General features: G+C 42.5%; 2 protein-coding genes across 3 annotated transcripts; one reads left to right on the forward strand and one right to left on the reverse strand.

Moving 5' to 3' along the window:
* The first annotated feature begins 1,027 nt into the window (after window positions 1-1,027).
* On the forward strand, window positions 1,028-21,857 carry zgc:173742 (DNA topoisomerase I, mitochondrial). Of its 2 annotated transcripts, XM_055040028.1 has the most exons (20): window positions 1,028-1,146; window positions 1,355-1,478; window positions 8,422-8,470; window positions 8,565-8,599; window positions 9,492-9,650; window positions 9,721-9,808; window positions 9,934-10,061; window positions 10,134-10,249; window positions 10,687-10,808; window positions 11,767-11,889; window positions 11,985-12,172; window positions 12,696-12,840; window positions 13,740-13,883; window positions 13,955-14,140; window positions 16,579-16,647; window positions 18,957-19,071; window positions 19,871-19,998; window positions 20,472-20,572; window positions 20,845-20,994; window positions 21,747-21,857. In XM_055040028.1, the coding sequence occupies exons 2-20, from the start codon at window positions 1,363-1,365 to the stop codon at window positions 21,847-21,849; spliced, it is 2,265 nt and encodes a 754-aa protein (XP_054896003.1). In that variant the 5' UTR covers window positions 1,028-1,146; window positions 1,355-1,362; the 3' UTR covers window positions 21,850-21,857. The 2 variants fall into 2 exon arrangements, with proteins under 2 accessions (XP_054896003.1, XP_054896010.1); XM_055040035.1 differs by lacking the exons at window positions 8,422-8,470; window positions 8,565-8,599.
* hsbp1b (heat shock factor binding protein 1b) lies at window positions 21,670-27,666 on the reverse strand. Its single transcript, XM_055040082.1, has 4 exons — window positions 27,474-27,666; window positions 23,769-23,835; window positions 23,548-23,674; window positions 21,670-22,700 (listed from the first exon to the last, which is right to left on the reverse strand). The coding sequence occupies exons 1-3, from the start codon at window positions 27,516-27,518 to the stop codon at window positions 23,550-23,552; spliced, it is 237 nt and encodes a 78-aa protein (XP_054896057.1). The 5' UTR covers window positions 27,519-27,666; the 3' UTR covers window positions 21,670-22,700; window positions 23,548-23,549.
* Window positions 27,667-27,897: the final 231 nt, after the last annotated feature.

The raw sequence follows: 27,897 nt of genomic DNA on the forward strand, positions 1-27,897 counted from the left end.
TAACACATTTTTGAATAATATTCTTAATAAGAAATAAAGCCTCTGAAGTGAAATCAGAATCGTTTTCATTATTCCCAGAATGTTTCTGAAAAACAACACCAATTAACTTAACGCTGATGTTTCTGGACGGTGAAGGAAAGCCACCAAGGAATCCACACATGCACAGGGAAACACAAACTGCGCACAGAAAGACCCCAGGTTGGGATTTGAACCCAAGACCTTCCTGCCATGAGGCCACAGTTACTAATCTCTCCACCATGAAAGAGATTTTTTTCTCTATTCGAGGACAAAATCAAAATTCTGAGGGAAAAAAATCATGACAATTGTTCCTTTAGTTTTTGTTAACTATAAGTGGAAAGACATCATAATTAGCATAAACAATGGCTTTGAAACATTCTGTGAGTAAATAATTTCACTTAGTGATTGTTATGGCAACAGATCCAATATCTGGGTCATTCCTTAGACACGAAGAGTAAAGGACACGTGAAACTATAAATTTTAACAAAAAATATTTATCTATAAAAATCTCTTGAAATAAATTGTTTCAAATGTCTCCTTTGAAAAAGAGGCTTTGAGCACCTTCCAGGTTAAATAAACACAAATTTCAAATAATTTAATTTACTTTAAAGCACGTGGCTAAATGAGGAGGAAGCCAACAGAGTTAAATACCTTCCATTTCAAATCAAAACCATTTCAAGTCTTCATCAGTAATGTACAAGTACATTTTCTCGAAAGCTGTGCAATTCATAAAAAACTGTGAGCTGCGCTGAAATAAAGAAAAGAGAGACGTTTAAATACATGCTAAAGATGAATATTTATTATAGATTTCAAAAGAAAATAAAAACGGGAGACCGCGGATAACATAGGAAATAGCGCCCCCTTCATTTCCGGAGTGCAATGGTCCCATTTCCAAATAAGGCATAAGATTGACAGCGGTCCGTTCCCGACCTTTCCGGTTCTTGAGCCCTCTGGCTCCCCCAGTGTTCACATGCAGGTATGGCAGTTGACCGCCACTCAAACGGGCCAATCAGAGTCCAGCTGGGACTGCCGCCTGCGTGGTTAACCGTCAGAGGAAACGCGGATTTCAAGTTCGTGTTTTACGCGGAAAATAGACAAATCACCCAAATTTTCTCAATCTTCCAAACGGTGAGTGAGTTAACTCTGAATTTATTTCAGGTTGGCAGTAAAATACATTTGTGGTCATCTGTTGATTTAGTTAATCTGTCAGTTGTTTGTTTTAAGTGGCTACATCCTGGAAGCTAATTGTCAAATTTAGCTAATATGAATATTTAATCTGCTTATTCTAAATATTCCTCTTATATCCCGAAGCTAATCAGTAACTATTCTCCGTCAGACCCCAGAATGGGACGAGAAAGTGACGCCAAAGGAGACGCGAGGCTGAAGCAGAAAGGCCTGAAACGGAAACCGCCCAGTGACCGTGAAAATGCCGGTTCCGGTGGAGATCTGACGAAGAAAAGGTGTGCTTTTACCTCAACAACGTTTTCAGTTATCTAACTCAAACTCTTCCCGCCAGTAATTATTTAGCTTAATAATTAAGAGTTGGAGCATTTTAAAATAAATTTTTGCCCGGAGTTTCGTAAAAATGTCAAAAGATCCAGAGGAAAAGAGATTATTACACAACAAAACTTCCACAGCCAATAAAATTGTTCTACGTATTTCTTCATCAATATTGAACTGTGCTCTGAGTCTCTCTATTCAATCAAAATGTGACAAAACAGGTTAATCTTGTACAGAAGAATAGAAACAGTTAAATATCTTATTTCTGATGTCCAGTCAGCTGTCTTCCTCATGATTGACCTTCTGACCCGGAAGAACCTCTGCATTCTGTCAGTGGATTTGATTTTATTTTAACAATTATTTCTACATCATAATCATCAAAACTTTAAGAAACAGAGGCTGGAAATATTTCAGAATTTTTTTTCTTTCTGAAATTGGTGACAAAAATATTGTTTTTATATATATTCAAATTACTTCAGATTTATCTGTTAAAAAAATCAACTTTTTTATTACCTTTTGATTTGAGGTTTTAGAAACTAAACCTCAAATGAACCTTTTTTTTTGCAGATGAAATGCCTAAAATGATCCTTAAGTGTTCTGTCTTCATGTTTCTGTGCAAATGGTGATATTTTTGTCAGTGAAGGGATGAATAAATCAGTTTATTTCTGCAATATTTTTTAGGATATTAACATATTTTAGCTTTTTCCAAAAGAAGCTAAAATATGCTAGCAGTAGATGGAAACATTTGCTGAGTGAGTTCTGATGTTGGAAACTCTCCCTGCCTTACCAGCGACACCCAACTCTGAAAACCTCCAGCTGAGAGGAGACTCCAGGTTCTGAGATGAGTTCATGCTAGCTTCTCGGCCCTACTTCCTGTTTATTACAGCCACCCGCAGCGTCAACAAAACATCTGATGAAATCACGCTCTGCGCGTCTTGGCGGATTTGCTCCAAACCAGCAGACCGAATTCACATTTTCTTTTTTGTATCATTTTAAAAGTTTGATTAAGATTTGGATAACAATTAATTGGATGGAAATGGCTGCTTGCAGCAATGTAAAGGACGCCTTGCCTGTGTTGAGTCATCAGACCACCATTAGAGACTGGAACCATTAACAATGAGCTCATCCAACATCTGCAGCTTCACCCAGCTCACATCAACGCTCAGCTCAGCCTTTCTTGTCGCTCAGATGGAGAGACAAATTAACTCTGGCAGCTCGGTACTTCAACCGCTGATACATAAGATCATTTATATGACTGTGTGTGTGTGTGTGTGTGTGTGTGTGTGTGTGTGTGTGTGTGTGTGTGTGTGTGTGTGTGTGTGAGAGAGAGACTAAATGAAAGAGACAAAGTGTAAGAGAGAATGTGTCAGGAGAGCTGGTGGCATTCATTACACATCGTACAGTAAACTCTCCATCTTCGTATGAATAAATTGATTTACTTTGATATCAGATGCGTTTATTAGCATGCATTTGTGAGCAGACAAATGAGAGCGGAGCGATCCGTCATTGGCTCGTGTAATTGATGAGAGTGAAGGGACGAACAGACACCTGTAAGCACGGCTGGCGCCGGGAGCAGCAGGCTGTTGACGGCTTGCTTCATGTTGTTTCATGCCTCTCTGATCCTGGTTCTGTCTCAGCTTAGCTTTAGAAACCACAGAATAAGAATAATGAATCCAGCGGGGAGTGTGTGCAGCTCCTGTCATGTCGCCTTGCGTGGAAACGGCGTTAATCCGCTGAGACCCTGCTAGTTAACGGGGCCACATTTCCCAAAACCGCCTGACTAGAATAGAGACAGCAGTCAGGCATCCGCTAAAAACTATGTTCAACCTTTTATTTGCAGCTCAAAACTCTTTGATTTATGCAGCAGAAAACCAAAATGAATCAACCTGAAACTCCTCGGCTGGTCTGGATCAGACCAGAACTGAACTGCAGACTAATTCAGAGAATCATCAGGTTCTGACGAGGTCCAAACCCAGCAGGTTAGCATCAGAGCCAGGAAGCTGAGGCGACATCAGCACATCTATTGCAATTTCTTTTTTTTTTTCCAAAAACATTTTTTTATTGAATTTTTGAACAAGTTCTCCTTACAATTTTTACATGACTCTAATTTCCCACATCTTCAGAGAAAAAAGAAAAGACAACCAGAAAAAAAAGAAAAAAGACACACAGAACACAGCTTCTCATAAAACGGGATGTTCAGACTAACTGGTTAGATATAAGTGTACACTTCTATACATCATAGCACATCGCAGGTTCCTACAAGTCAGAATTCAAATGGGCCTTCTGACAGGTCTAAATCCTTAATGAAAGTAATGAAAGGCTCTCATATTCTCTCAAAAAGATATTGTTTGGATTTCTTAATATATGTTATTCTTTCTAGCGGCAAATTGGATGCCATCTCTCTCAACCATTGCGTGGCTCTTGGTCTGTTGACATTTTTCCAAGCCAAAGCTATACATTGTTTTGCTGCCAGTGAGCTTATATCTATAAAAGTACATTCTGTTTTACTAAAATGATGGTTCTCAGGGTATAGAGCCAGCAAGAACAATTTAGGATCCAGTAAAATCGGCTTTAAGATAATGTTTTCAATTATAACTTTCACCTCTGTCCAAAACAAAGTAATTTGTCTGCATTCCCACATACAGTGTATTAACGTCCCTTTAGAGTTGCACTTTATGCACAGATCTGGCATGTTGTTATTGTATTTATTTAAATGTACGGGCGTAACATAGATACGCATTAGCCATTTAAATTGTAGAATTCTAGATCGACTGTTAATGGACATTGTGTGGGTTTTTATACATTTCCAGTCCTGTTCACTGACATTTGATAATAGGTCCAAATTCCAGTTTATGAGCCTTCTATAAATATTTGAGTTCTCTGTTGAGTAAGAGCAACACTTTATAAAGGTCTGAAATTATACCCTTTCTTAAATTATCCCGGGTTATTAATTTTTCGAGCGTTGTAAGGGAGGCCTGTTTAGATTACTGTTATTTGCTTTCACAAAGCTTCTTATCTGAAAACTTAAAATAATGCTTTTTGTTTAGGCTCAGTTTGGTTTGTAGCTCCCCAAATGACGAAAATATATCTGAATTTGATAGGTACAGGTCACCAATACGCTTTAAGCCTTGCAATGCCCAAAGCTGAAAGGTTCCATCTGCCCTACCTGGGGCAAATAGCTGATTGCCCCATATTGGGCTAAATTGGGATATCCCGTCTGGCTCCTCAAGGTATTTTTTAACCTCCTGCCAAATTTTAATCATGTTTTTCAGAATGGGGTTCGTAGTGTGTTTCTGTAGTTTATTTGATGTATCGGAATATATGAACAATGGAAGAGCTGAACTTAAATTATGGGATTCCATTTCTACCCAATGAGGTTTTCCTTTATCTGCAAAATAGAACATAATAGTCCTTAATTGTGTTGCCCAATAATAAAATTTAAAGTTGGGGCACTTTAACCCCCCTCTGTCAAATGGTAAATAAAGCAAAGAAAGACGTATCCTGGACCTTCCATTGTTCCATCTGAAGCCTAATATGTTTTTTTTCAAGCAGTTAAATAATTCAGGAGGAGGCGGTAGGGGAATGCTCTGAAAGAGGTATAAGAGCTTCGGAAGTATACTCATCTTCAGAGCATTAACTCTTCCTAATATGGACAGAGGCAGGGTTGTCCAGTTGTCAAATGAGGTGGCTATTGTTTTCATTAGGTGCTCGTAATTGTATTTCACTATCTGTTGTAATTCTGGGAAGATCTGAACAATAAATATTCAAAATGTTCCACTACTTTAAAGTGCTTAATTTCCCTGGTGGGATTAGTCCTTTCACCGCCATTTATTATCAGAATAGAAGATTTTCTATTGTTTACTTTGTAACCAGAGATTCTCCCAAATTCCTGACTCACCCCCTCCACCGCCGGTATTGAATATTTCAGATCTGTTAGAAATAAAATAACATCATCAGCAAACAAAGACATTTTGTGCTCAGTGGGAGCCACAACGATCCCAGAGATTCGTGGATGAAGGCGAACAGCTGATGCCAGAGGTTCAATTGCTAGTGTGAAGAGTAAGAGGGAGAGAGGGCATCCCTGGCGACAGCCCTTCTTAATTTGAATCGGCCTTGAGAATATTTTATTTGATACTATTTCTGCAGTTGGATTTTTATATAATTTAACCCAATTAATAAAATTACTTCCACAATTAAATCTTTCTAATATATTAAAGAGATAGGGCCATTCGACCCTATCAAAAGCCTTCTCCGCATCCAGCGAGAGAGCCGCGTCTTTAGCATTCTTTTTGAGCCACACAATATTCAGGACCTTCTAATATTGTGATATCCCTGCCTCCCCATTATAAACCCATTTGGTCCTTGTTTATTATGTCCGGCAGAATTCTTCGCAACCGTATTGCCAGTAATTTACAGATAATTTTGAGATGGGCATTAAGTAGGCTAATGGGTCTCAGATTCTCACACTTATTGGGAGGTTTTTCCGGGTTTCAGCAACTGAATAATTAGAGCCTGATTCAAAGAGGGCAGCAGGGTGCCTTTTATAAATGATTCCTCAAACATATCTAGAAGGGCAGAGAGCAATTTTTCCTTAAATGTTTTGTAGAAGTCGATGGGGATACCACCTGGCCCTGCTTGTTTACCAGATGCCATTCCTTTTATGGCCTGTGTTAATTCTTCCTTATTTATTTCTATATTTAAGTCTGCTCTACGATCATCTGCGATGACAGGGATATGTAGTCCTCTCAAAAACTGATCCAGTTCTTCGTGGTCTAGATTACCTTGAGTGTCGTATAGTTTCTGATAATAATCTCTGAGAGGATTATTAATGTCCCTTGGATCTATTAATGTTTTATCCTGGGTTTCGATTGTTGTGATCGGAGTTGTCGCTTCAAGCTTTTTAATCTGCCAGGCCAAAAGTTTTCCAGCCTTGTCTCCCTGTTCATAAAAGTTTTGTTTCAATCTTAAGAGACTGGATGCAGCTCTAAGACTGGACAGTTTATCATATTCTGCTCTAAGGATCAACTATTGTTTTTTCTGCTCTGCATCATTTGTTTGAAAAACCCTCTCCTGAGTGTTCCTTATTTTATTTTCTAGTTGCTGTCTTTTAATCTTGGCTTCCTTAGACTTATTGCCTGTGACGCTAATAATGTGACCTCTGATAAACGCTTTGAAGGCTTCCCATCTGATGCTTGCTGTCGTTTGATTCGTGTTGATCTGGAAGAACTCATCAATTTGTATCCCAATATATTTAACAAAGTCCTCATCCTGCAACCACTTATGCTGAAAGCGCCATCTAGGGGGGTCTCTGGTGAGATTCTTATCACAATAGCTCAGACAACATGGAGCGTGATCTGAGATCACTATATTATCATACTCACATTTGTGGACTTTGGGCACTAGTTCTGATGAAATTAAAAAATAATCTATTCGCGAATAGGTTTGAAATGTTGCTGAGTAACATGAGTAGGCTCTGGTTTTTTGCTGCAATTCCCTGAAGACGTCTACCAGTCCTAGATCTTTCATAAACATCTGTATTGTTGTTCTACAAGTATTATGCGTCAGGTCTGACCCTGTGGATCTATCCATTTCTGGATTAAGAGTACAATTAAAATCACCTGCGATCACAGAGCGCCCCTGTAGCGATGAGAGTAAGAGGAACAAGTCCTGAAAGAACCCAGAGTCATCTGTATTAGGACCATAGATGTTAACCAGGTTTATTTTTTCCGAAAGTAATGAGCCTTGAATTATCAAATATCTACCCTTCTTATCCATAATGACATTATTTACTAGGAATGGGACGGATTCATGAATAAGAGTCATAACTCCTCTTGCTCGTGAAGAGAACGCCGAGGTGAATACACTGCCCCGCCACCTCCTCCTGACTCGTACCTCGTCCTCCCCCATTAGATGCGTCTCCTGTAAAAATACTATTCTGGAATCCAAATCTTGTAGTTTGTTAATGACCTGTTTGACCTTCTTTAAACGTTGTAGGCCCCTGCAGTTCCATGTAACCATTTTAAGATTTAAAACTTGTGACATGCCTGACTCGCCAATTTACCTGAAATGGAGAAGTATAAAAAAGAAAGAAAAAAAACGACAAAAAAGCGAAAAAAGATTGTCCCCCATATGAACTTGAACCTTTGAGAAGCTTAACAAAATAAAACATTCAACATATCCCTTGAACCTAATTTCCCACACCCTGTCCGCCATCCCAGGGCCTCCCTGCCCCCTCCGTACACCTCCCGTTATCACGTGTGACTGACCCACACGCAGTGAGGAGCAGTCCAACCACTCAATCTCACATGGCCGCCATAACCGGAGGTCTGCAATTTCTTTTTACTTTTTTCATGAATTATGATTTTTTTGGGGGTTCCTGCTGCTCATTAAATGCGACTGCAGTCGGACTTCAGTGTGAACAGTTTACGGCCCCAAAGTGACCCGCAGAAGAAAACGCAGCCGTTACCCACCAGCGCTCTGCTTACGATGTTCAAACGAATCACTCCAACCAGAGAACACCTGCGTTTTCCAGGTGGGTTAAATGTTTCCAGAGCTGCTTGTTTTCAACAAACTGCAGCTGCAGTGAGAGGGAGACCGCCGTGCCGAGACTGGAAGGTTAAGTAGAGGAAGTTCTCCTTCAGAGTAAAAGCATATTTGGATGGTCACACATGTTTGATTTGTAGTTTTGACTAGGACACACTGAAGTCCAGCCTGCGCCGGGAAGCGCTCAGAATCTCCAGGTCTCGTTTGGATCTGATGTAAAGAAACAACATAAAAGTTTGACTAAAAGCTTCTGATTGTTTCTGCCTTTGGGGCTCAATCACTAAACGCTGTTTAAAAGAAATTGTATTTGTCTTTTCTCACATTCTTCTTTTATCTCAACTTTTTGTTAAATAATTCAAGGTCAACAAAGTCCAAAGAGAAGAAGAACAATGACAGGTCTCCTGAGAAGGTAAACTCTCCTTTCTGTCGGCCAGCAGCATGGAGGAGTTTTCATGTCGAATCGTTTCCATCTGCTCAGCTTTGATGCTTGGTCTTTCTCCCAGGTCAGGGAAATCCTGGAGCCAGTCAGCAGCTCCAGGTGGGCATCCTGGTGCCTCATCTTTTTCCTCCTCTCTTTCTGACTCCCAAAGAGGTTTTGACCCTTAGTGACGGCAGACACAGACTTTTTATCTTCTTTGTAATGAGCCAATCTCTGTCTAGGAATAAATGTAAGCCAGTGCAGAGGGAGAAAACGTCGGGAGGTAACAAATGAGTTGATGGCAGTTGGATCCTGAGCATCAGATCCGCCTCACAGTTTTACTCCTGTGGTTCTTAACAAATCTAAACAGATTCAGCCCAGGGTCGTTTTATTCATCTTCTTCTTCCTGCTGTTTTTTCTTTTCTATTTTGACTGGTACTTGGTGGTCAGGAACCATTTTTAAATTAAATACCACAACATTTCACTGTTTCTCCTCTTTATTTGATTATTAACGATCTCTGGACATATTTCTGAGATTTCTTGTCATCATGAGTCGCTCTATGATTTTAATGAAGTCAATTAAAACTGCTGAGTTTAATTTTGTTTTTCTGAGCTGGGAAATTTACAAGTCTCAAAAATGTGATGATTGTTTTATTTTCTCTTTAAAAGTTATAATTATGTAATAATTACTGGGACTGCTATCATGACGGTTAACAGAGTGAAGTAAATTATTGTATTCTTATTGTTTCTCTTTTCTGACATTTAATTTACACTACAGAGTAAATTAAAGCAGTCATGAAGATGGAATTTGTTACAAAATATCAAATGTATTAAAATTTGATAAAACTGAAAGCTGACTGGTCTGAGTGAAATCAAATGAATCACAGATGCGATTAAAACATGACTGCAGGTTGTTGTCTAAAATATTAATAGTGGTTTATTTTTAACTCAAAGATGAAACATGATTTCGACAGTTTGTGAAGTAAATGCTGCTGCTTCTCTGTGTGACCAGTGATTTGGTGAAACTCGAGCTGCAGGACGACTTTACTGAGAAGAAGAAGAAGAAAGGATTGAAAAGGAAACGTGTGAAAGACGAGCCGACAGAGGAAGCAGCTGCGGCTGAAGCTGCGGCTGAAGCTGCGGCTGAAGCTGCGGCTGAAGCTGCGTCCGTGTACGTCCAGCCGATTCACATCAAACTGATGCTTTTATTGTTCTCACGTTGTCCTCTCACATTCCTGCAGCTCAGAAAGAGGAATCAAGTCTCTCAGTGATGAAGAAGCAAGTGAAGAAGAAGCTCAGAAAAAAGAATCCAAAAAGAAACCCGGAAAGGTAAACCTTCGTCTCCGCTGGCGTCTTCCTCCTTCTGGACCGGCTGAACGCTGAGCCGCCTGTCTGGACGTCCTGGTCACAGCGGGACGGCTTCAATCCACATCTTAAACGTTTGTCTCTTCCAGACGGTCAAGAAAGAGGAAGGAGAGGAGCCAGTCACCAAAAAACCCAAAAGGTCAAAGGAGGAGATCGAAGAAGCCAAAATGCTGAAGATGAAGAAGAAGGAAGAGGAGGAGCAGAGCCGCTGGAGATGGTAGGGAACTTCGTCCTGTTGGTCCTGCTGTCACTCGTCTCTGCCTGTTTTCATCTCGCTGCTTCCTGTCAGGTGGGAGGAGGACCGGTACGAAGACGGAGTGAAATGGAAGTCCTTGGAGCACAACGGACCTTACTTCCCTCCGGAGTACCAGCCTCTTCCTGACGACGTTAACTTCTTCTACAACGGTCAGTTCGGTTTTATTCTGCAGGAAAACCGGTCCCTGGTGAATTCACCGGTTCTGATCATCAGCTGCCTGCTTCTCGCTCCAGAACCACCAGAACCAGTGACTTAATGCCTCCTCTGAGGAAACGATTCATCACATTAATCTGTTATTAAAAATCAATAGTCATTAAATGTATCAATTCAAATAAGGCCGTTTGCTCAAACAGGACACTCAGAAAAGGAATTCAGCTAAAGCTATAAAAATATAATAATTTTTAATTTAAAATAATGAAAAAAAAGAAAAACATTTTTTGTCTATAAATCCCAGAACTCCTCAAGTTGGGTTCAGAGTCTGTCAAAAGTTTCTGAAAGCTGGTGGATGTGAAGGAGCCGTCCCAGCGCACTGCAGCTGGACGGCGTCCAGGTGAGGCGTCCAGGTGAGGTCTGTGTTTGTGTGCAGGTAAGAAGATGAAGCTGAGCCTGGCAGCAGAGGAAGTGGCGCTGTTCTTTGCCCAGATGTTGGACCACGAATACACAACCAAGAAGGTGTTTCGTGAGAACTTCTTCAGAGATTGGAGGAAGGTAAGACCAGGCCGGCGTTCCCATTGGCTGCTGGAACGTGTGTGTGTGTGTGTGTCTGTGTGTGTGTGTGTGTGTCTGTGTCTGTGTGTGTGTGTGTGTGTGTGTGTGTGTGTGTGTGTGTGTGTGTGTGTGTGTGTGTGTGTGTGTGTGTGTGTGTGTGTGTCTCTTCTCTGTAGAGGAAACCGAGCCTCAAAGCACGTCATGCAGAATTAATTTTGCGGTGCTTAGTGCTCTTGAAAATACGATTTATATGAAAGCATTGATATGCTAATCCAGACAACTGGCTTCTGCATATGAACAAATCCAATTATGATGTTTTATTATAGCCAGAAAAGCTTTCCGCGCTCCGCTGCCCCCAGAGCCCGCCCACCGCCGCCTGCCAGTCAGCCTGACTGACTGACTGCGACAGACGAACGCTGTGTGTTTTATTGACATCTGATCGGTTCAGATCCAGTTCAGGTTTGGTGAGTGGACGGGTTTATTGATCGCTAACGATGGGCTGAGCTTCACAGCTCGTCTTGTTGGCCTGTGTTGACCTGCAGCAGCTTTAATAATGAGATGAAGCCTGTTGATGTAAAGACGTTTAGCTGATTCAGCACCAGGCCCGTCCATCAACATCAAGGCTTGTCCCACTGCGGTCGCCAGTGGTTCTGGTCTCAGCAGGAGGATGTGGTGCATAAAATGTAGCAAACATGTTTATGTTCCATAGCTCTAACCCGACTGGTTTAAACAGAAACAATGGGACCGCAGGGAGCGCGTGGACAGAACCTCTGGGTCGGAACTGCAGGTCCATTCAGAACGACCATCATGAAGCTGCAGAGCTTCCATGCAACTCTGCAGCTTCATGCATCACTGTCATCAGCTGGAGAATAATTTAATGTGTTAAGAGTTTCATCAGTCTGAGTCCAGTTCAGGTGAGAAATCCCAGTTTTATGTTAACTGGTTTGTCGTCCGTTAGGAGATGACCCGTCAGGAGCGGTTAGTGATCACAGATCTGGAGAAGTGTGACTTCAGAGAACTCCACGCCTTCCATAAAGACAAGGTGGAAGCCAGGAAGGCTCTGAGCAAAGAGGAGAAGCAGGTAACGCTCCGCCTGCTCCCTCCGCTGATCTCTGGGAACGCCTTCGGTTTCCCACCTGTAAGCGACGCTCCGTCTGTCCTGTGTGTCTGCCGTAGGCTCAGAAAGATGCCAATCAGAAGATCGTGGATAAATATGGCTACTGCCTGCTGGATAACCACAAAGAACGCATCGGGAATTTTAAGTTGGAGCCTCCGGGTCTGTTCCGAGGGAGAGGAGAGCATCCCAAGCAGGGAATGCTGAAGAAAAGGATTCTACCGGAAGATATCATCATCAACTGTAGCAAGTGAGTGAGAGGTGTTGTCAGGTGAGACCTGCAAACTTAAAAATCCAGCATAGTCAGGAAAAAGGTTTGATCTGGAAAGTGCTCACTCCCTGAGGTTTCCAGGGAGTGAGTGCTGGAAACTGAGGTTCCTCTCATTTCCAATATATTGCTACTACTCAGTTCTACTCAGAAATCTGAATTCCCGGTTGGAAAAGTCAGACTTCCTCTGGGAAACTGGGAGCAATTCACACTTGTCCTAGTGATGACTTGTAAGGCTGAGTTTGTGTCAATGTGGCCGCTCCTCTCATCAACAGCAGTTATTTTGCCCTCATGTAATATTAATGCTACATGTGACAGCCAGATTAATCACCTTTAGTTTAATTTATTGTTTCAGCCCCTATTTTAGTGGAACATTTGGGTCTTTATTTCCCTTAAACGACTGTGGATGAATATTTATTTTCTCCTAATTGCCCAGAAGCCCCGCAGCTTCTCTCCTGTTCCCCCTGAGGGGAAGCAGCACTGACTCGTGTTTCTGTTTCTGCAGAGAGGCCAAGATCCCTGCGCCCCCTGCTGGTCACCACTGGAAGGAAGTACGGCACGACAACACCGTAACGTGGCTGGCCAGCTGGACCGAGAACGTCCAGGGATCCATCAAGTACATCATGCTGAACGCCAACTCCAAACTGAAGGTATCCAGACTGATGTCTGGAGTGAAGGCGGTCTGTGCAGTTTGAAGGCGGTCTGCGCTCGGTAAAGGCGGTCTGTGCTCAGCAAAGGCGGTCTGCGCCTGGTGAAGGCGGTCTGCGCCCGGTGAAGGCGGTCTGCGCCGGTGACGGTGAAGGCGGCGGGCGCCCGGTGAAGGCGGTCTGCGCCCGGTGAAGGCGGTGCGCCCGGTGGCGGTCTGCGCCCGGTGAAGGCGGTCTGTAGTGACTGTAGTTGGTGTTTCACCTGCAGGTCTAAACTTTAAACATGCCTCCAGCCTGTTTGCTGTGAAGGTTTCCTGGTTTCTCGATAACTTCCTTCCTGCCATAGAGGTCAGATTGATGGAGTTCACAGCTATGCTAACAGCTATGCTAACAGCTAGGCTAACAGCCATCCTTCTGAGGGATTCTGCCACCTCAGCCATGTCTCTCTGCAGCTCCTCCAGAGTCTCCACTTTGTTCTCTGATGTTGTAGCAAAACGTGAAGCTGAACTTTATTTCTTCTGTGGCTGAGATTTAAATTAGACGCAGCTTCAATGGACTAATTCTGAAGGCAACCAGTTTTATTGGATTGTATTTAGTGGTGTCGGAGGAAAGAGGGCTGACTTTGTGAATTATCCGTCCGTTTCCCAGAGATACGCTGCTTTGTGCCTCTTTAAAATGCGGCTCAGGATTTTAGCAGTTTTTTGTGGATCTTTTCAGTGTGAATAAACGTGTTCCCCGATCGATCCGTCGCTCCAGAGGAAAGCTGCTTCCTTCTAGTTTTAGTTTCGATCTGCATTCATGATATGATTATCCTCAGAATATTTTTACTGTGTGATCATTCTGTCTGCAGTTTATTATCCTCAGTCTGTCTCTGCTTGCTCTCTTTGCAATCGGACCTGCAGGGAGAGAAGGACTGGGAGAAATACGAGGTTGCTCGGAAGCTCAAGTCGTGCGTGGACAGCATCCGGGACGGTTACCTCCGCGACCTCAAGTCCAAGCAGATGGTGGCGAGGCAGAGAGCCGTGGCCCTGTACTTCATAGACAAGGTGTTTGGGTCGCCAGCCGGGCTCTGCTGTGCGCCGCGGTTTGAGCTTACAGACGTGTTTCCGTGCTGCAGCTCGCCCTGAGAGCGGGAAACGAGAAGGAGGAGGGCGAGACGGCGGACACGGTGGGCTGCTGCTCGCTGCGTGTCGAGCACATCACTCTCCACGACGAGCTGGACGGCAGCGAGTGCGTGGTGGAGTTCGACTTCCTGGGGAAAGACTCCATCCGCTACTACAACAAGGTGCCGGTCATCAAGAAGGTACAGAACAAAACAGTTTGGGTAATTATTTCAGATCAAGTCTTTTAGGCTTTCATTCTGATCAATTGATTTCACAGATTTTAAAATGTAAAAATCTGTGTTTATGCAATGAATCAATTGTTTTTAAATGTAAGGTTTCTGACCGGAACATTTGTAATGGCTTATTTCTGGTACAACCGTATATCTGATGCACAGCGACGGCCCGCTTCGAGAAATGATCCGACTGGTTTTTCATTCCAATGTCATGAATTAATTTCAGATTTTGCTAATTAAACACAATTTCAAATATTTAGCTTCAGCTGAACTCAGTTCCCAGTTACTGGTTCTGATTAGAATTAAAAAGCAGAGGCAGAAATGATTTAAAATGCCTTTTCTTATTATTATTATTAGAGCTGAAAGGATTAATCAGACTGATTATGATTAATCAATTATTCAAACAATCAGCTAATTTACTAATTGATTAGTTATTAACTCTAAAAGCAGTTTGAAAGAACAGTCAGAGCTGCAAGATTAAAAAACTTTATTTTTCTATAAATCTGTTTTACTCAGATTTTTTAGCTTCACCAGCTTCATATTCTGTAAAGTAAAATCCTTTCAAGCATCTTTTTGGCCAATAATCTGATGTTGGAATGCTGCTGCTGTATTTTTGTAAATAGTTTTTTTTGTTCGTTTGAATTACGTATTTGCATATTTGATGTCTGTTTAATATATGAAAAACAATTAAGTGTTTTAATGAAAAATCTGCAGGATGTACCATTTTAAAAAAAATCCAGTTAATGAATTAATCATCAGGATAATGATCAATTAGTTACTAACATAATCATTATTTCCACCCCTAATTATTATTGAGTAAAGATGAAATCTCCAGATTAATGTGACATCATTCAGGTTTTCTCCTCCAGATGTTTCCAGCTGCAGCAGCTTTCAGCTCTTTGCTGCATTTCTACTGTTTTTATCCAGATTCTTTTTCCTCCAGGAAGGAAGAAGAAGCAAAATCAATGAATTGAAAGAGTGAATGAAGTGATGTGGAGGCATTCATGATTGAAATGGCTTCTAGATTCTGTACTTGTTAAAACAGATGCAGGTATGCAGCAAATTAAATAAACCCAATTTCTGGTTAAATTGGCATTTTGGTCTCTCAATAGAGATCTTAGGTATTTTTCTGCAGTTTTCGTTACTTGTCCTTACTAAACTCAAGACAGCATTACTGAGAGTCGTGTTTTTTGAGCTCCAACGGAGAAAATAAAGATGCATTTGTGTAATTTTTATATTTAATTGGAACCTTGAAGCAGCAGTGGTCTGTGTGCGTCTGCATGTTGCATAAATGTAAATGTGTAACCTCTCCTCCGGTGTCAACCCGCGCTATCTTCTGTTCCAGAGATGGGGAGGAAATGTTAACACCTGACAGCCAAAGTGTTTTGTTTTTGGCAGAACATATAATTATTCAAATGAGTGCATTCAAAAGCATCACATTAGCTAGAATTAATTAGTCTCTGCATATTTTAGCATCATCAATTCCCTGGCAAATCAGTGTGATTGCTGCTAAATGTCACTTGGAATAAAATGGAACAAGAATCAAATGATGGAATTTCAATTTCTCACTTATTTAGCTTTAAAACCTTTAAATTAATGCAGCAACCAGGCAAAACATTAGAACCGCTTGACTCAGCGGAGAGACAGAGAGCCACAGCAGCTGGAGGTGGAGCAGCTGATGGAGTTCTGCTTCCAGTAGAACCGGGTCGACGGGACCATCAGGAGGGAAACTTCCTTAAACAGACCAACTTCACCAGGAACTGCATTTAACGTCCAAATGTCTTAAAATGGAGACGGGCTGTAACTGGAGGGCGACGGTTCCATCAGCGTAAAATAATAAGACACTGCAGGATGCGGCAGAGATGATGCGTCTGCAGTAATTTATGGATCAGGCTGAGTGAAAGTGAGTAACAATGGGATGAATAATGATCTGTCAATAACTGATTGCACTGAATCTCTGAGAATGTAGCAGCTGAATACATATTGATCGGCGCTGCTGCGTCTTTGTTTAAGAGCCAGAGGGACGTCCCTCATTAGCAGTTCAACAGTGAAGCTGCGGTTCATCAGGTACCGACGGAGCCAAACAAAGACCCGACGTTTTCTGTAACTTCTCAGAAGATATCTGTAATAATTGGAGTTGTTTTGTTTTTGTGATTTTTCTGACCTGAGTTCTTCATGTTTCACTGGTGAATCTTTGGATGAGTTTAACTTTTATTCAATGCTTCATGTTGGACAGCTGGAAGAGAACCAACAACTTTATTTCTTTTTTCTCCTTTTTTTTCCTGATCGTTCAGTTATTTGCTTTTCATTTTCACAAGATATAAGAAACTTTAACTTCATACATGTTTTCATTTTTTTCCATAGCTTCTCTAGTCGTATCCGACTCAATTATTTTTTGTTTTCAGGTTTTCAAGAATATTAAGCTTTTCATGGAGAGCAAGGATCCTGGAGACGAACTCTTCGACCGTCTAAATGTGAGTTTCTGCTTCCGGTCAGTCCAGCTGTCGCTTTCAGGACCACTGCTGTACGCTAATGGCTGCTAAACATTAATTAAACCCACTAATACACGCTAACAGCTGCTAAATGCTAATGGCTGCTAAACATTAATTAAACCCACTAATACACGCTAACGGCTGCTAAATGCTAATGGCTGCTAAACATTAATTAAACCCGCTACGACACGCTGACGGCTGCTAAATGCTAACGGCTGCTAAACATTAATTAAACCCACTAATACACGCTAACGGCTGCTAAATGCTAATGGCTGCTAAACATTAATTAAACCCACTAATACACGCTAACAGCTGCTAAATGCTAATGGCTGCTAAACATTAATTAAACCCACTAATACACGCTAACGGCTGCTAAATGCTAATGGCTGCTAAACATTAATTAAACCCACTAATACACGCTAACAGCTGCTAAATGCTAACAGCTGCTAAACATTAATTAAACCCACTACGACACGCTAATAGCTGCTAAATGCTAATGGCTGCTAAACATTAATTAAACCCGCTACGACACGCTGACGGCTGCTAAATGCTAACGGCTGCTAAACATTAATCAAACCGGAGACTACACGCTAACGGCTGCTTAACATTAATTAAACTGCCTGCCAAATGCTAATGGCTACTAAATGCTAACGACTGCTAAACATTAATTAAACTACCTACTGCACGCTAACGGCTGCTAAATGCCAATGGCTGCTAAACGTTAATTAAACTGGCTACTACACGCTAACGCCTGCTTTATGGTAAGCTAACGGATAAAGGCAGCCGCCTTTAGCTAGCGCAGATTGGATCAGGTACCTGGTGAGGAATCTGTCCTGCTGGAAGCTGCTGGGAATTATTGTAGGTTTTGTGATGAGAACAATTTGAACTTTGGGTCTGGTGGCGCCGTGTAAAATGCACCAGAAACTCCTGAGCTGTGTAAAGAGAAAATGGGGAAAGCAAAATAGAATTACATTTTTCTATCTCTTCTATGGACAAAAAGCTGTGGTAAAGCAAAAAGCAGGGAGTAAATTGCCAGGTGCAGGAGATGAGATTGAATGAGGAAGAGCTCTTGGTGTGCAGAGATGAAAGGGCTTAAGAGAAGGAACGGGAGGAGAAGAGCGAGAGAATATTAGAGCGAGAGAGAGACTGAAAGAGTTTCCAAAGAAGCAGCGGATGGACTCTGGCAGATAAAATCAAACTGAGGGGAAAATTTACAGGAATCAAACTGGGGAGACAAATTTCCACTCAAAACATGCCACTCTGTGCTGCAGACTGGACTGGTGGCTGGTCCGGACTGGTGGCTGGTCCAATAGCAGACTGGATCAGCTACAGGCGAGTGGAAGGGTCAGAGGTTTAGATAGGCCTGTCACAATTAATGTTGCTGGATGATAAATTGTCCCAGAAATAGTTGAGATAAATAATAATATTGTTGTTTAGACCATTTCCAACTTTCATGAAGGTGTAATGATGCAAGTTAACCCTGTGAAATATGAATTAATTTGGATGATTAACATTAAATTTCAAACACAATAAGTAAAAAGGAAATAAAAATCAAATTACTGAGACTATAAATGAAACAAAATTGTTCTTAAAAAAAATGAATCAATTATTGAGATCATTTTTAGTTTATAATAAGTACTTTTTGTGGTCTCATTGATGAACATTTGTCATCAAATCTTATCTAAACAATATAAACGTTAAATGACCCAAAACATTTGCTGTGTTTAAATCAGTTAAAGGAATTATTATGTTTTAATACGAACTCAAGGCAGATATCAGTTTGTTCTTTCTTTTCATTCATTCATAATTCCTTTTGGTTACTTAAACCAAAAACTAACACGGAAAAAAGCTTCAGATCAAAGTTTTCTGAATTTGGTTCGTTTCCCTCCAGCAGCGTGTGACCACACTGCCACCTGGTGGCTGAGAGTGTAATAGTTTCCAGAAATCTGTGCATGTGCGTGCGCGTGTGTGTGTGTGCTTGTGCGTGTGCATGTGTGTGTGGATGTGTGTGTGTGCTTGTGCGTGTGCATGTGTGTGTGGATGTGTGTGTGTGCTTGTGGATGTGTGTGTGTGTGTGTGTGTGTGTGTGTCTGTGCGTGTGCATGTCTGTGTGTGCTTGTGCGTGTGCATGTCTGTGTGTGTGTGTGTGTGTGTGTCTGTGTGTGCTTGTGCGTGTGCATGTCTGTGTGTGCTTGTGCGTGTGCATGTCTGTGTGTGTGTGTGTGTGTGTGTGTGTGTGTGTGTGTGTGTGTGTGTGTGTGTTTGACCTGCTGCCTGTTTGCTCCTCCCAGACGACCCTCCTGAACAAACATCTGAGCTCTCTGATGCCGGGTCTGACTGCCAAGGTGTTCAGGACGTACAACGCCTCCATCACCCTGCAGCAGCAGCTGCAGCAGCTCACCAACAGTAAGCAGCTCCGTCTGACCTGCCGCCGCCACTCAGACCACCACACCTGAGACCACCACACCTGAGACCACTAATTTAAGCTTCTCCCAGCAGCAGATTATCGGCTGCCAGAACCTCGACCCGGCTCCATCACAGAGAGTCGGGCGTCTCATTTCTGGAGCCGATACTCTCACTGACGCAGGGGAGACATTTATAGATGTTCAACTCTATAAAAATACAGATTCAGAATCGTTCAGAACTGCTTCCATGCGTTAGTGAGAGGAGAAGCTGCTGCATCATGTTCAGATCTGCAGGTTGATGAAACTTTTCTAAAAATGTTTTTACACATCTGTCTCATCCTCACTGTCAGGCCAGTTTGAGACAAATAATCTGAAAAAAAAAAACTAAATCAAGCTTCTCCGCCTTCTCTCAGTGCTAAGTAGAAACAACCAATCAGAGCCTGGAGGCGGGTCTTAGTGCTGTCAGTCATCCCTCTGTGTGATCCCGTTCCTTCATCCCTTGCCCCGCTAAGCTTAATTAGCATAGCCACAGATGACTGCAGATAAACCGTTTCGCTGGACGGTAATTTGTTTCTCCATCCTTAGCACATTTAGCAGCAAGTACATGAGGATGATTGATGGCGCTAAGCTTCTCCTGGCTCTGATTGGTTGTTTCTGGTTCATTTCTTCAGGGAGGAGGTCGATCTGTTCAGATTGTGTCTTGTAAACTGTCACAACATGAAGACGGTTTGAATTCCATGTAAAACATTTTTAGAAAAGTTTCTTCCTGAAGCTGATATTAAACCTTGTTGCTCCTGCAGAGTCTGACAACGTGGCGGAGAAGCTGCTGTCCTACAACAGAGCCAACAGAGCCGTCGCTATTCTCTGCAACCACCAGAGGGCGCCGCCAAAAACCTTCGAACAGTCGATGGCCAACCTGCACTCCAAGGTGAGCTTCAGCTCAGCTTGTCCAATCAGTCGCTCTGACTGATTAATGCTGCGACCTGATTGGTTAGAGAAAGCGTCCCTCTGGGGGAAAACGGGTCGGTCCTGACGGTCAGTGCCGTCTGGACCGACCCCTCCAGAGGATTCAGAGGAATCGTCGACTAGAACACGTTGGAGTGGATGTCGTCTCTCCGACCTGCACCTTGTTTTTGATTTGCATCATCTACCCAGAATGCATCAGTGAATTGAACATGGCGACATCCATGTGACTGTATTTTACAGAAACTTATAAAAACTGAGCTGCATTTTTACTCTTATTATTTTTACATTGGGGAAAAGAATCATGAAATTTGTTCCAATAAAATGGGAACCATTAAAGTGCCAATGGATCAGGCAGCGTTCTGCTGGTCTCCATGGTTTGTAGAGAGCGTGTTATTCTCTGTGCTTATGAGAAATGCTCCTGTCCCCCCTCCCCAGATTGTTGCTAGAAAGGAGCAGCTGGCTCTAGCCAAGACGGAACTGAAACTGGCCAAGAAGGAAATGAAAACCAAAGGCAGCCCGGACAGCAAGCTGCAGAGGTGGAAACATTAAAACATCGTTAGCATCATTATTGATATTTTAACTATTATTGGACTGTTTTACACTATCAGCAAACAGCCAATGAGCTCAGACTTTCAGATTCACGTTTTCTCCTCAGGATGCAGAAACGGTTTTAGTCGGTTAGTCCAACACTGACAGGCTGCTAACAGCATTAGCATCAGCGGCTTGTTCCTGTTTGGCGTCAGTGTGTAGCACTGGTAGAGCGCTAACGGCGTTAGCGGTGTGTGAGGTTTGTCCTGTTTGGCGTCAGCATGGTGGACAGGAAGGCGGCGGTGGTGAAGCGCTGTGAGGAGCAGCTGCTGAAGATGGAGCTCCAGGCGACGGACAGAGAGGAGAACAAGCAGATCGCCCTCGGTACCTCCAAGCTCAACTACCTGGACCCGCGGATCAGCGTGGCCTGGTGAGCAAAACCCCATCCGGTTCTGCTGAAACTTTCACTGCTAAACCTTCTGGTTCAGTTCAGTGATTTATCAGCTTCTAAGTATTTAAAAAAATAGAAAATTAAATTTTAGGCAGTTTGATTTTGAAACAAAAATTTCAGACCTTTTTTTAAGTGAAATGTTGACTCGTTCAGAAAATACAAAATTCTACATAAATGTGTCCTCTGGGTAAGAGGTGCCAAAACTTTAACTTAGTTTTGCTCACTGGACTCCAAAAACACTTTCATTAGAATATTGAAATATTTGATAGTTGAGTAAAAAATGAAACACAGGATTAATTTGATGGAAAAGTCATTTTAAATCAGGTGCAGAAACTTCTTCAGTCTGTCAGGTGACTAAAAACATCTGCTTCAGTTTAATCAGATCTCCAGATGTTTCTGTTCCTGCGTACTAGGAAATGAAAGCTTCGACACTCAAAACATTTCTGGGTGCAATAAATCTGATCATAAACTGCTGTAATGATTCTGTAGTCAAAGATAATCCGTTCAGATTTCTGAGGGAGAAATGAAGCTTTTTAATCGAATGTTATTTCATCACGAGCGTCTCAGACTCCATGTTTTTAATAAATCAGGTTTGGTTCTGGACCAACGGGTCGTAACAAACCGCAGGATGAAAATAAAGCCACTCAGCCTTCCTTTGCTCAGAAACAGTTTATTTGTGTTTGGACATTTTGTGTGGAAGTGAAAAGTTTTGCGTTTTTCTGTGGGGTCAGGTGTAAGAACATGGACGTACCCATAGAAAAGATCTACAATAAAACCCAGCGGGAGAAGTTCGCCTGGGCCATCGACATGACGGCGGCCGACTTTGAGTTCTAACCCGGAACCCGACCCGGACCGATTACTTTATTAATATTCAGTACTTTATCATCCTGTTTGTGGTTTGTTGTGCTGTAGATGTGAAGTGATCAAGCTTTGCCTCAATGTTGCTTTAATGCTAATATGTTTGCTTTTGGCACTTAAGTTCAATAACTGCTGTTGGTTTATGTACATTTAATTTGAATTAATCTCAATAAAGGCCCATGATTTGCATAAAAAATGTAAATAAAGCCTGAATTTTTAAAATGTTGTAAAATGTCATTTTTGACCTTGGTGGAGATGATGGAGTCTCATCTCTGTTTTTCAATAAATTCATCATGGGAGATGATTTAAACTGTTTGTTTAGGTGTGAATAATTCATGCAGGAGTTTATTGGCTTTAATTAAAGCATTTAAAGTGAATAAAAATAGAATAAAATGAGGAGCGACTGCTGGTCATGCTGGTGGAAACATTAGAAAAACACAAAGCACCTTAGAGTTGTTGACTTTTCTTCATTACTAAGCAAATAGTTAAATATTAAGCACAGATTACAAACTTCAGTGTTAATAGAAGAACATTAGGAATGGAATGCGTCCGTCCGTTGGGTTACTGGGCTCACTGGTTCTGACCCAGTAGCGTCCACCTCCAGGGTTGATCAATAATCTGCTCTAAAAGGTTCAGGACACATTAAACTAGTCTAGCTTACAATGTTCAGCTCTTCAAGTCATTCACTGGAACCGTTTCACAAAACTCAATAGTTAAAAAAAGCATTTCACACAACATGACACCAACAAGTCGATTTCAGTGGAAAAGTTCTGCTGCTCCGGGTCCAGGACCAACGGGTCCAGGACCGACGTCGGGCCGCCAGGAGCCTGAGGGCAGAAGAGAAACCGGCTTACGATCCTCCAAGCTGCAACATTCACCGCAGGACCGATTTAAACATTTCATCTCCAAGAGTTCAAATTTCTTTTAGTCTTCGGTCTGAAGTTAAATTAGTTTCAAATGTCTTCCAGTTCCAGTAAAATCTAACCAACTTTAAATTTGTTAAAGTTTTTAGATATTTGAAAACATGTTTTTGCATCATTATGCCATTATCTTTATATTACTTAAATGAGCTCAAAACAATATTTATTGAGATAATTTCTGGTGCAATTTAACATCCAGCAAAGTTTCAGACCTAATTTTGGATTCTTAGTTTGATTCCTTTGTGACTTTTTGTCTTCAGTTAGCTTTAGTTAATTTAGTGGCTCCACTAGTTTTCACTAAAGCAGTTTTTGATACTTTGGTTAATTTTAGGTGCAGCATTCAAAAAAGTCAAAGTATCAATTTTTGAAAATGATCTAGTATTTATTAATTTATACAAAATCTCAGTGCAATTATTGAGTGAACAGTCCAGATGCAATCAAGAAGGATCCAACGTGAATATTCAAATAATGTTCCTTTCACAACTGGACACAAAGCTTGAATGGATTTCATACTGGAAACCAAACAAATATAAAGTGTGGAAAAAATAATTGATTTGTTTGAATAGATTCATAAACACATGAAGGACAGATCTATAATCTCTCTATGTTTTAGTTTCTTAAAAGCTCAATATAATTCTAGTTAGCGCCAGTTTCTCCCCATTAATTACTTTTCATTTCAGTTTTGATCAACTATGAGCCGGTGAGGAACATGAAGTCCCAGCAGCAGCCTGAGGGGGGCGCCGCCCCCTCTCACCTTCATGACGACCCTTGGCTCTCTTTGGGTTTCTCCGGCGCCGCCTCGATCTCCTCCACCCCGGCCTGGGTCATCAGGTCGGCGATGTTCTTCTCCAGGTCGTCGATGCGTGTGCTCATCTCGTCGAGTGGGCAGCAGGTTAAGGTTCATCGTTTAGAGCTTTGAATAAATCTAGATTATTGTTCTACTCTAATCTGCTGCGGCAGCCATGTTTAGGATATTCCTGCCGATGATCTGGTCCGACATGGTCTGGAACTTGTCCTGCATCTGCTGCAGCAAAGTCTGGACCTGCAGAGACAAAACCGGCCGGAATTAAAGCTCCGTTTGAGTTTTGCTCTTCAGAGTCATCAGGACTGAAGGGAGGACAGGTCAAAGGTCAGCAAAACTATTAAGGTTGTCAATTATTCTGACTGATTTTTTTTCATTTAGTCACTTAAGCTGATCAAAAACAATATTAGAAATACATTAAAAACTACAAATAAATTCCATTTTAAATGCATCAGCAGCATTTCGTCAGTAAACTTTTGATCATTTGTAGCAAAAGATGCAGGTCAAAAAATCCTAAATGAAAAGCTCACACCTTTCTGACCTGGAGATTATTTCATATTAACTGGTGAGTTTTCTGAACCCCAAGTGAACCAGGTGAAGTTAAAACCCACCAGATGAGTTCTGGGTAAAACAGATTTACACTTTTCTTCATCTTAAATACAAAATGTTGATGTTTTTCTACAGTTTTGGCCTCATTACTGCTGACTAGCGTTTTCAACAAACTGCCTTTTTTGATTGGTTGATGATTAATCATTTGACTCACATGTTTAGACATTCACCTGCAGGGCGGCGCTATAGATACACTAAACTGCAACCAGATAAATCCATATTTACACTAAACCAAGAAAATCTCCTTTGTGTTTAGATTTGAAATATCTTCAAGAGCAAAGAGTAAAATGTTTTGTTTATCTGCTCAGCGTCTCCACAGAACCAAAAACTTCGGATCAATTTCTTTTTAGAAAAGGACAAAATAATGGTCATCGGCTTGTTTCCATGCCGACAATGGAAAAGATGGGTAACCATGGAGATGGCTCTCAATTCACCTGTAAAGGTGAAGAACATGAAAGCCCTTCAGCCAGTTACTGATCTCTCTACTCTGTTGCTAAATATAGAAACAGTTTCTACTAATTTACACTTCAAGAATAAAATCTAACATAAGTGATAAAAAAAATCTGATTTCCAAACTTCCATAAAGAAATTAATCATCTGCAGGAAACAGTGAAAGCAAAATGTAGTCAAATAAAACCTTTTCCTGTCTGTATGCTGAGCTGAAGAAGAGCTGAGGAAGAGCTGAAGAAGAGCTGAGGAAGAGCTGAAGAAGAGCTGAGGAAGAGCTGAGGAAGAGCTGAGGAAGAGCTGAAGAAGAGCTGAGGAAGAGCTGAGGAAGAGCTGAAGAAGAGCTGAGGAAGAGCTGAAGAAGAGCTGAGGAAGAGCTGAGGAAGAGCTGAGGAAGAGCTGAAGAAGAGCTGAGGAAGAGCTGAGGAAGAGCTGAAGAAGAGCTGAGGAAGAGCTGAGGAAGAGCTGAGGAAGAGCTGAGGAAGAGCTGAGGAAGAGCTGAGGAAGAGCTGAGGAAGAGCTGAAGAAGAGCTGAGGAAGAGCTGAGGAAGAGCTGAGGAAGAGCTGAGGAAGAGCTGAGGAAGAGCTGAGGAAGAGCTGAGGAAGAGCTGAGGAAGAGCTGAGGAAGAGCTGAAGAGCTGAGGAAGAGCTGAGGAAGAGCTGAAGAAGAGCTGAGGAAGAGCTGAGGAAGAGCTGAGGAAGAGCTGAAGAAGAGCTGAGGAAGAGCTGAGGAAGAGCTGAGGAAGAGCTGAAGAAGAGCTGAGGAAGAGCTGAGGAAGAGCTGAAGAAGAGCTGAGGAAGAGCTGAAGAAGAGCTGAGGAAGAGCTGAGGAAGAGCTGAGGAAGAGCTGAAGAAGAGCTGAAGAAGAGCTGAGGAAGAGCTGAGGAAGAGCTGAAGAAGAGCTGAGGAAGAGCTGAGGAAGAGCTGAGGAAGAGCTGAGGAAGAGCTGAAGAAGAGCTGAGGAAGAGCTGAGGAAGAGCTGAGGAAGAGCTGAGGAAGAGCTGAGGAAGAGCTGAGGAAGAGCTGAGGAAGAGCTGAAGAAGAGCTGAAGAAGAGCTGAGGAAGAGCTGAGGAAGAGCTGAAGAAGAGCTGAGGAAGAGCTGAGGAAGAGCTGAGGAAGAGCTGAGGAAGAGCTGAGGAAGAGCTGAGGAAGAGCTGAGGAAGAGCTGAGGAAGAGCTGAAGAAGAGCTGAGGAAGAGCTGAGGAAGAGCTGAGGCTGAGCTGAGAGAGCTGAGGAGAGCTGAGGAAGAGCTGAGGAGGAAGAGCTGAGAAGAGCTGAGGAAGAGCTGAGGAAGAGCTGAGGAAGAGCTGAGGAAGAGCTGAGGAAGAGCTGAGAAGAGCTGAAGAGCTGAGGAAGAGCTGAGGAAGAGCTGAGGAAGAGCTGAGGAAGAGCTGAGGAAGAGCTGAGGAAGAGCTGAGGAAGAGCTGAGAAGAGCTGAGGAAGAGCTGAGGAAGAGCTGAGGAAGAGCTGAGGAAGAGCTGAGGAAGAGCTGAAGAAGAGCTGAGAAGAGCTGAGGAAGAGCTGAGGAAGAGCTGAAGAGCTGAGGAAGAGCTGAGGAAGAGCTGAGGAAGAGCTGAGGAGCTGAGAAGAGCTGAGGAAGAGCTGAGAAGAGCTGAAGAAGAGCTGAGGAAGAGCTGAGAAGAGCTGAAGAAGAGCTGAGGAAGAGCTGAGGAAGAGCTGAGGAAGAGCTGAGGAAGAGCTGAGGAAGAGCTGAGGAAGAGCTGAGGAAGAGGAGGGTCAGAGTCCTGACCACATGCAGCCACTGAGTTTCCACAGCAACACGTTGCTTTCACTGGCAGGTGTGGTAAAATCGTCATGGTGACGGGACCTGAGGAGTTTCCCAAAGGCTCAAAACTGATGATGACTGTGTGGGGGCAACTACAGCTCAGTGGGGGCAACTACAGCTCAGTGGGGGCAACTACAGCTCAGTGGGGGCAACTACAGCTCAGTGGGGGCAACTACAGCTCAATGGGGGCAACTACAGCTCAGTGGGGGCAACTACAGCTCAGTGGGGGCAACTACAGCTCAGTGGGGGGCCTTCAGTCTGCTGGTCACAGTCACAGATGCACAACATGCAGTGCAGCTTCAGTGTGTGTCAAGGAATGGGAATTCAAATGTGATTCCTTTATCCCAAACGGATTAAAAGTGGATGGTGATGCCACTGCTGATCCACCTCCTTTGCTTTTGCCACTCCCCTGGAGATCACCATCAGGCCATGAGGGATGTTGGAGTCGGGGAAGAGAGAGTTTGAACTCCCTCCTCCTCTGTCTGCATCTATGAAACCTCCGTGTAACTCCTCTGGGATTTGAGGTCAAAGGTCAGATATTTGAGGTTAACAGATGCTCCCAGTTCTAAAAACAACACGTGGTTCTCATGTGTCGGCATGTTGACAGCAGACGATCATGTTTCATTTAATCTCTGCTGGTCAACACGTTCAACTTTACGGCAGAATCAACTCCATCTCCATGGAAACAGCAGACACCTGACCAAAGAGCTCTGCATACTGTAGAGTAACTATTAGAGATCTGAATTAAAATGGACACGAGCTCAGAGTTTAACACTAATGCATTAAATCAGAATAAAAAGCTTTGCTGTTTGGATCCAATAAATGACATGTAGCGGTTAATTTGAACAGAATTTAAAACAGCTGATGGACTTTATATACACAGACTTAACAGAGATGTTAGAATGTGAACATTTCACACCTAATGCGGAATAAAAGCTGATCATTTCTGTCACTTTCGGGTTAAATTCTGGGACCTAGCCTAGCTCCGTTAGCATTCCTGTTAGCATCGTTAGCTAGCCTTGCGTCACGACTCACCACGTTGGTGAGGTCCTGCACCGACTTCGGGTCCGTCTCAGCCATGGCGTCCAACGAGCTGGAAACAAAGTCTTCACGGGGTTGAAACTCGGCTATGAGGCCGCAGCTTTGCTGTTGAATCGGTAACAGGTCGCAAGAAACCCCAGCCACCCACTCAGCTGTTCCACAACAAACGAATCTCGCGAGAAGAGCTGACTCTCGATGCTCATATTAATAAGTATAGAAATTTTACAGTAGATGCTGCAACCGCTGCATTGCTCCGCACCAATGGTACGTCACGTGCTGACACTCATAACATGGTAGCGCGTCCGACATGTTATGAGTGGCAAGATTTCCTGCATTTGGAAACGCAAATGTGAATTTCTATGTAGTTAGTTTAAATTTCCACCAAAACCCTCAAATGTTTAGTTTAATTACACATATT

The sequence above is a fragment of the Poeciliopsis prolifica genome, unplaced genomic scaffold (assembly GCF_027474105.1).
Source record: "Poeciliopsis prolifica strain line A6 unplaced genomic scaffold, Auburn_PproV2 SCAFFOLD001, whole genome shotgun sequence".
NCBI lineage: Eukaryota > Metazoa > Chordata > Actinopteri > Cyprinodontiformes > Poeciliidae > Poeciliopsis > Poeciliopsis prolifica.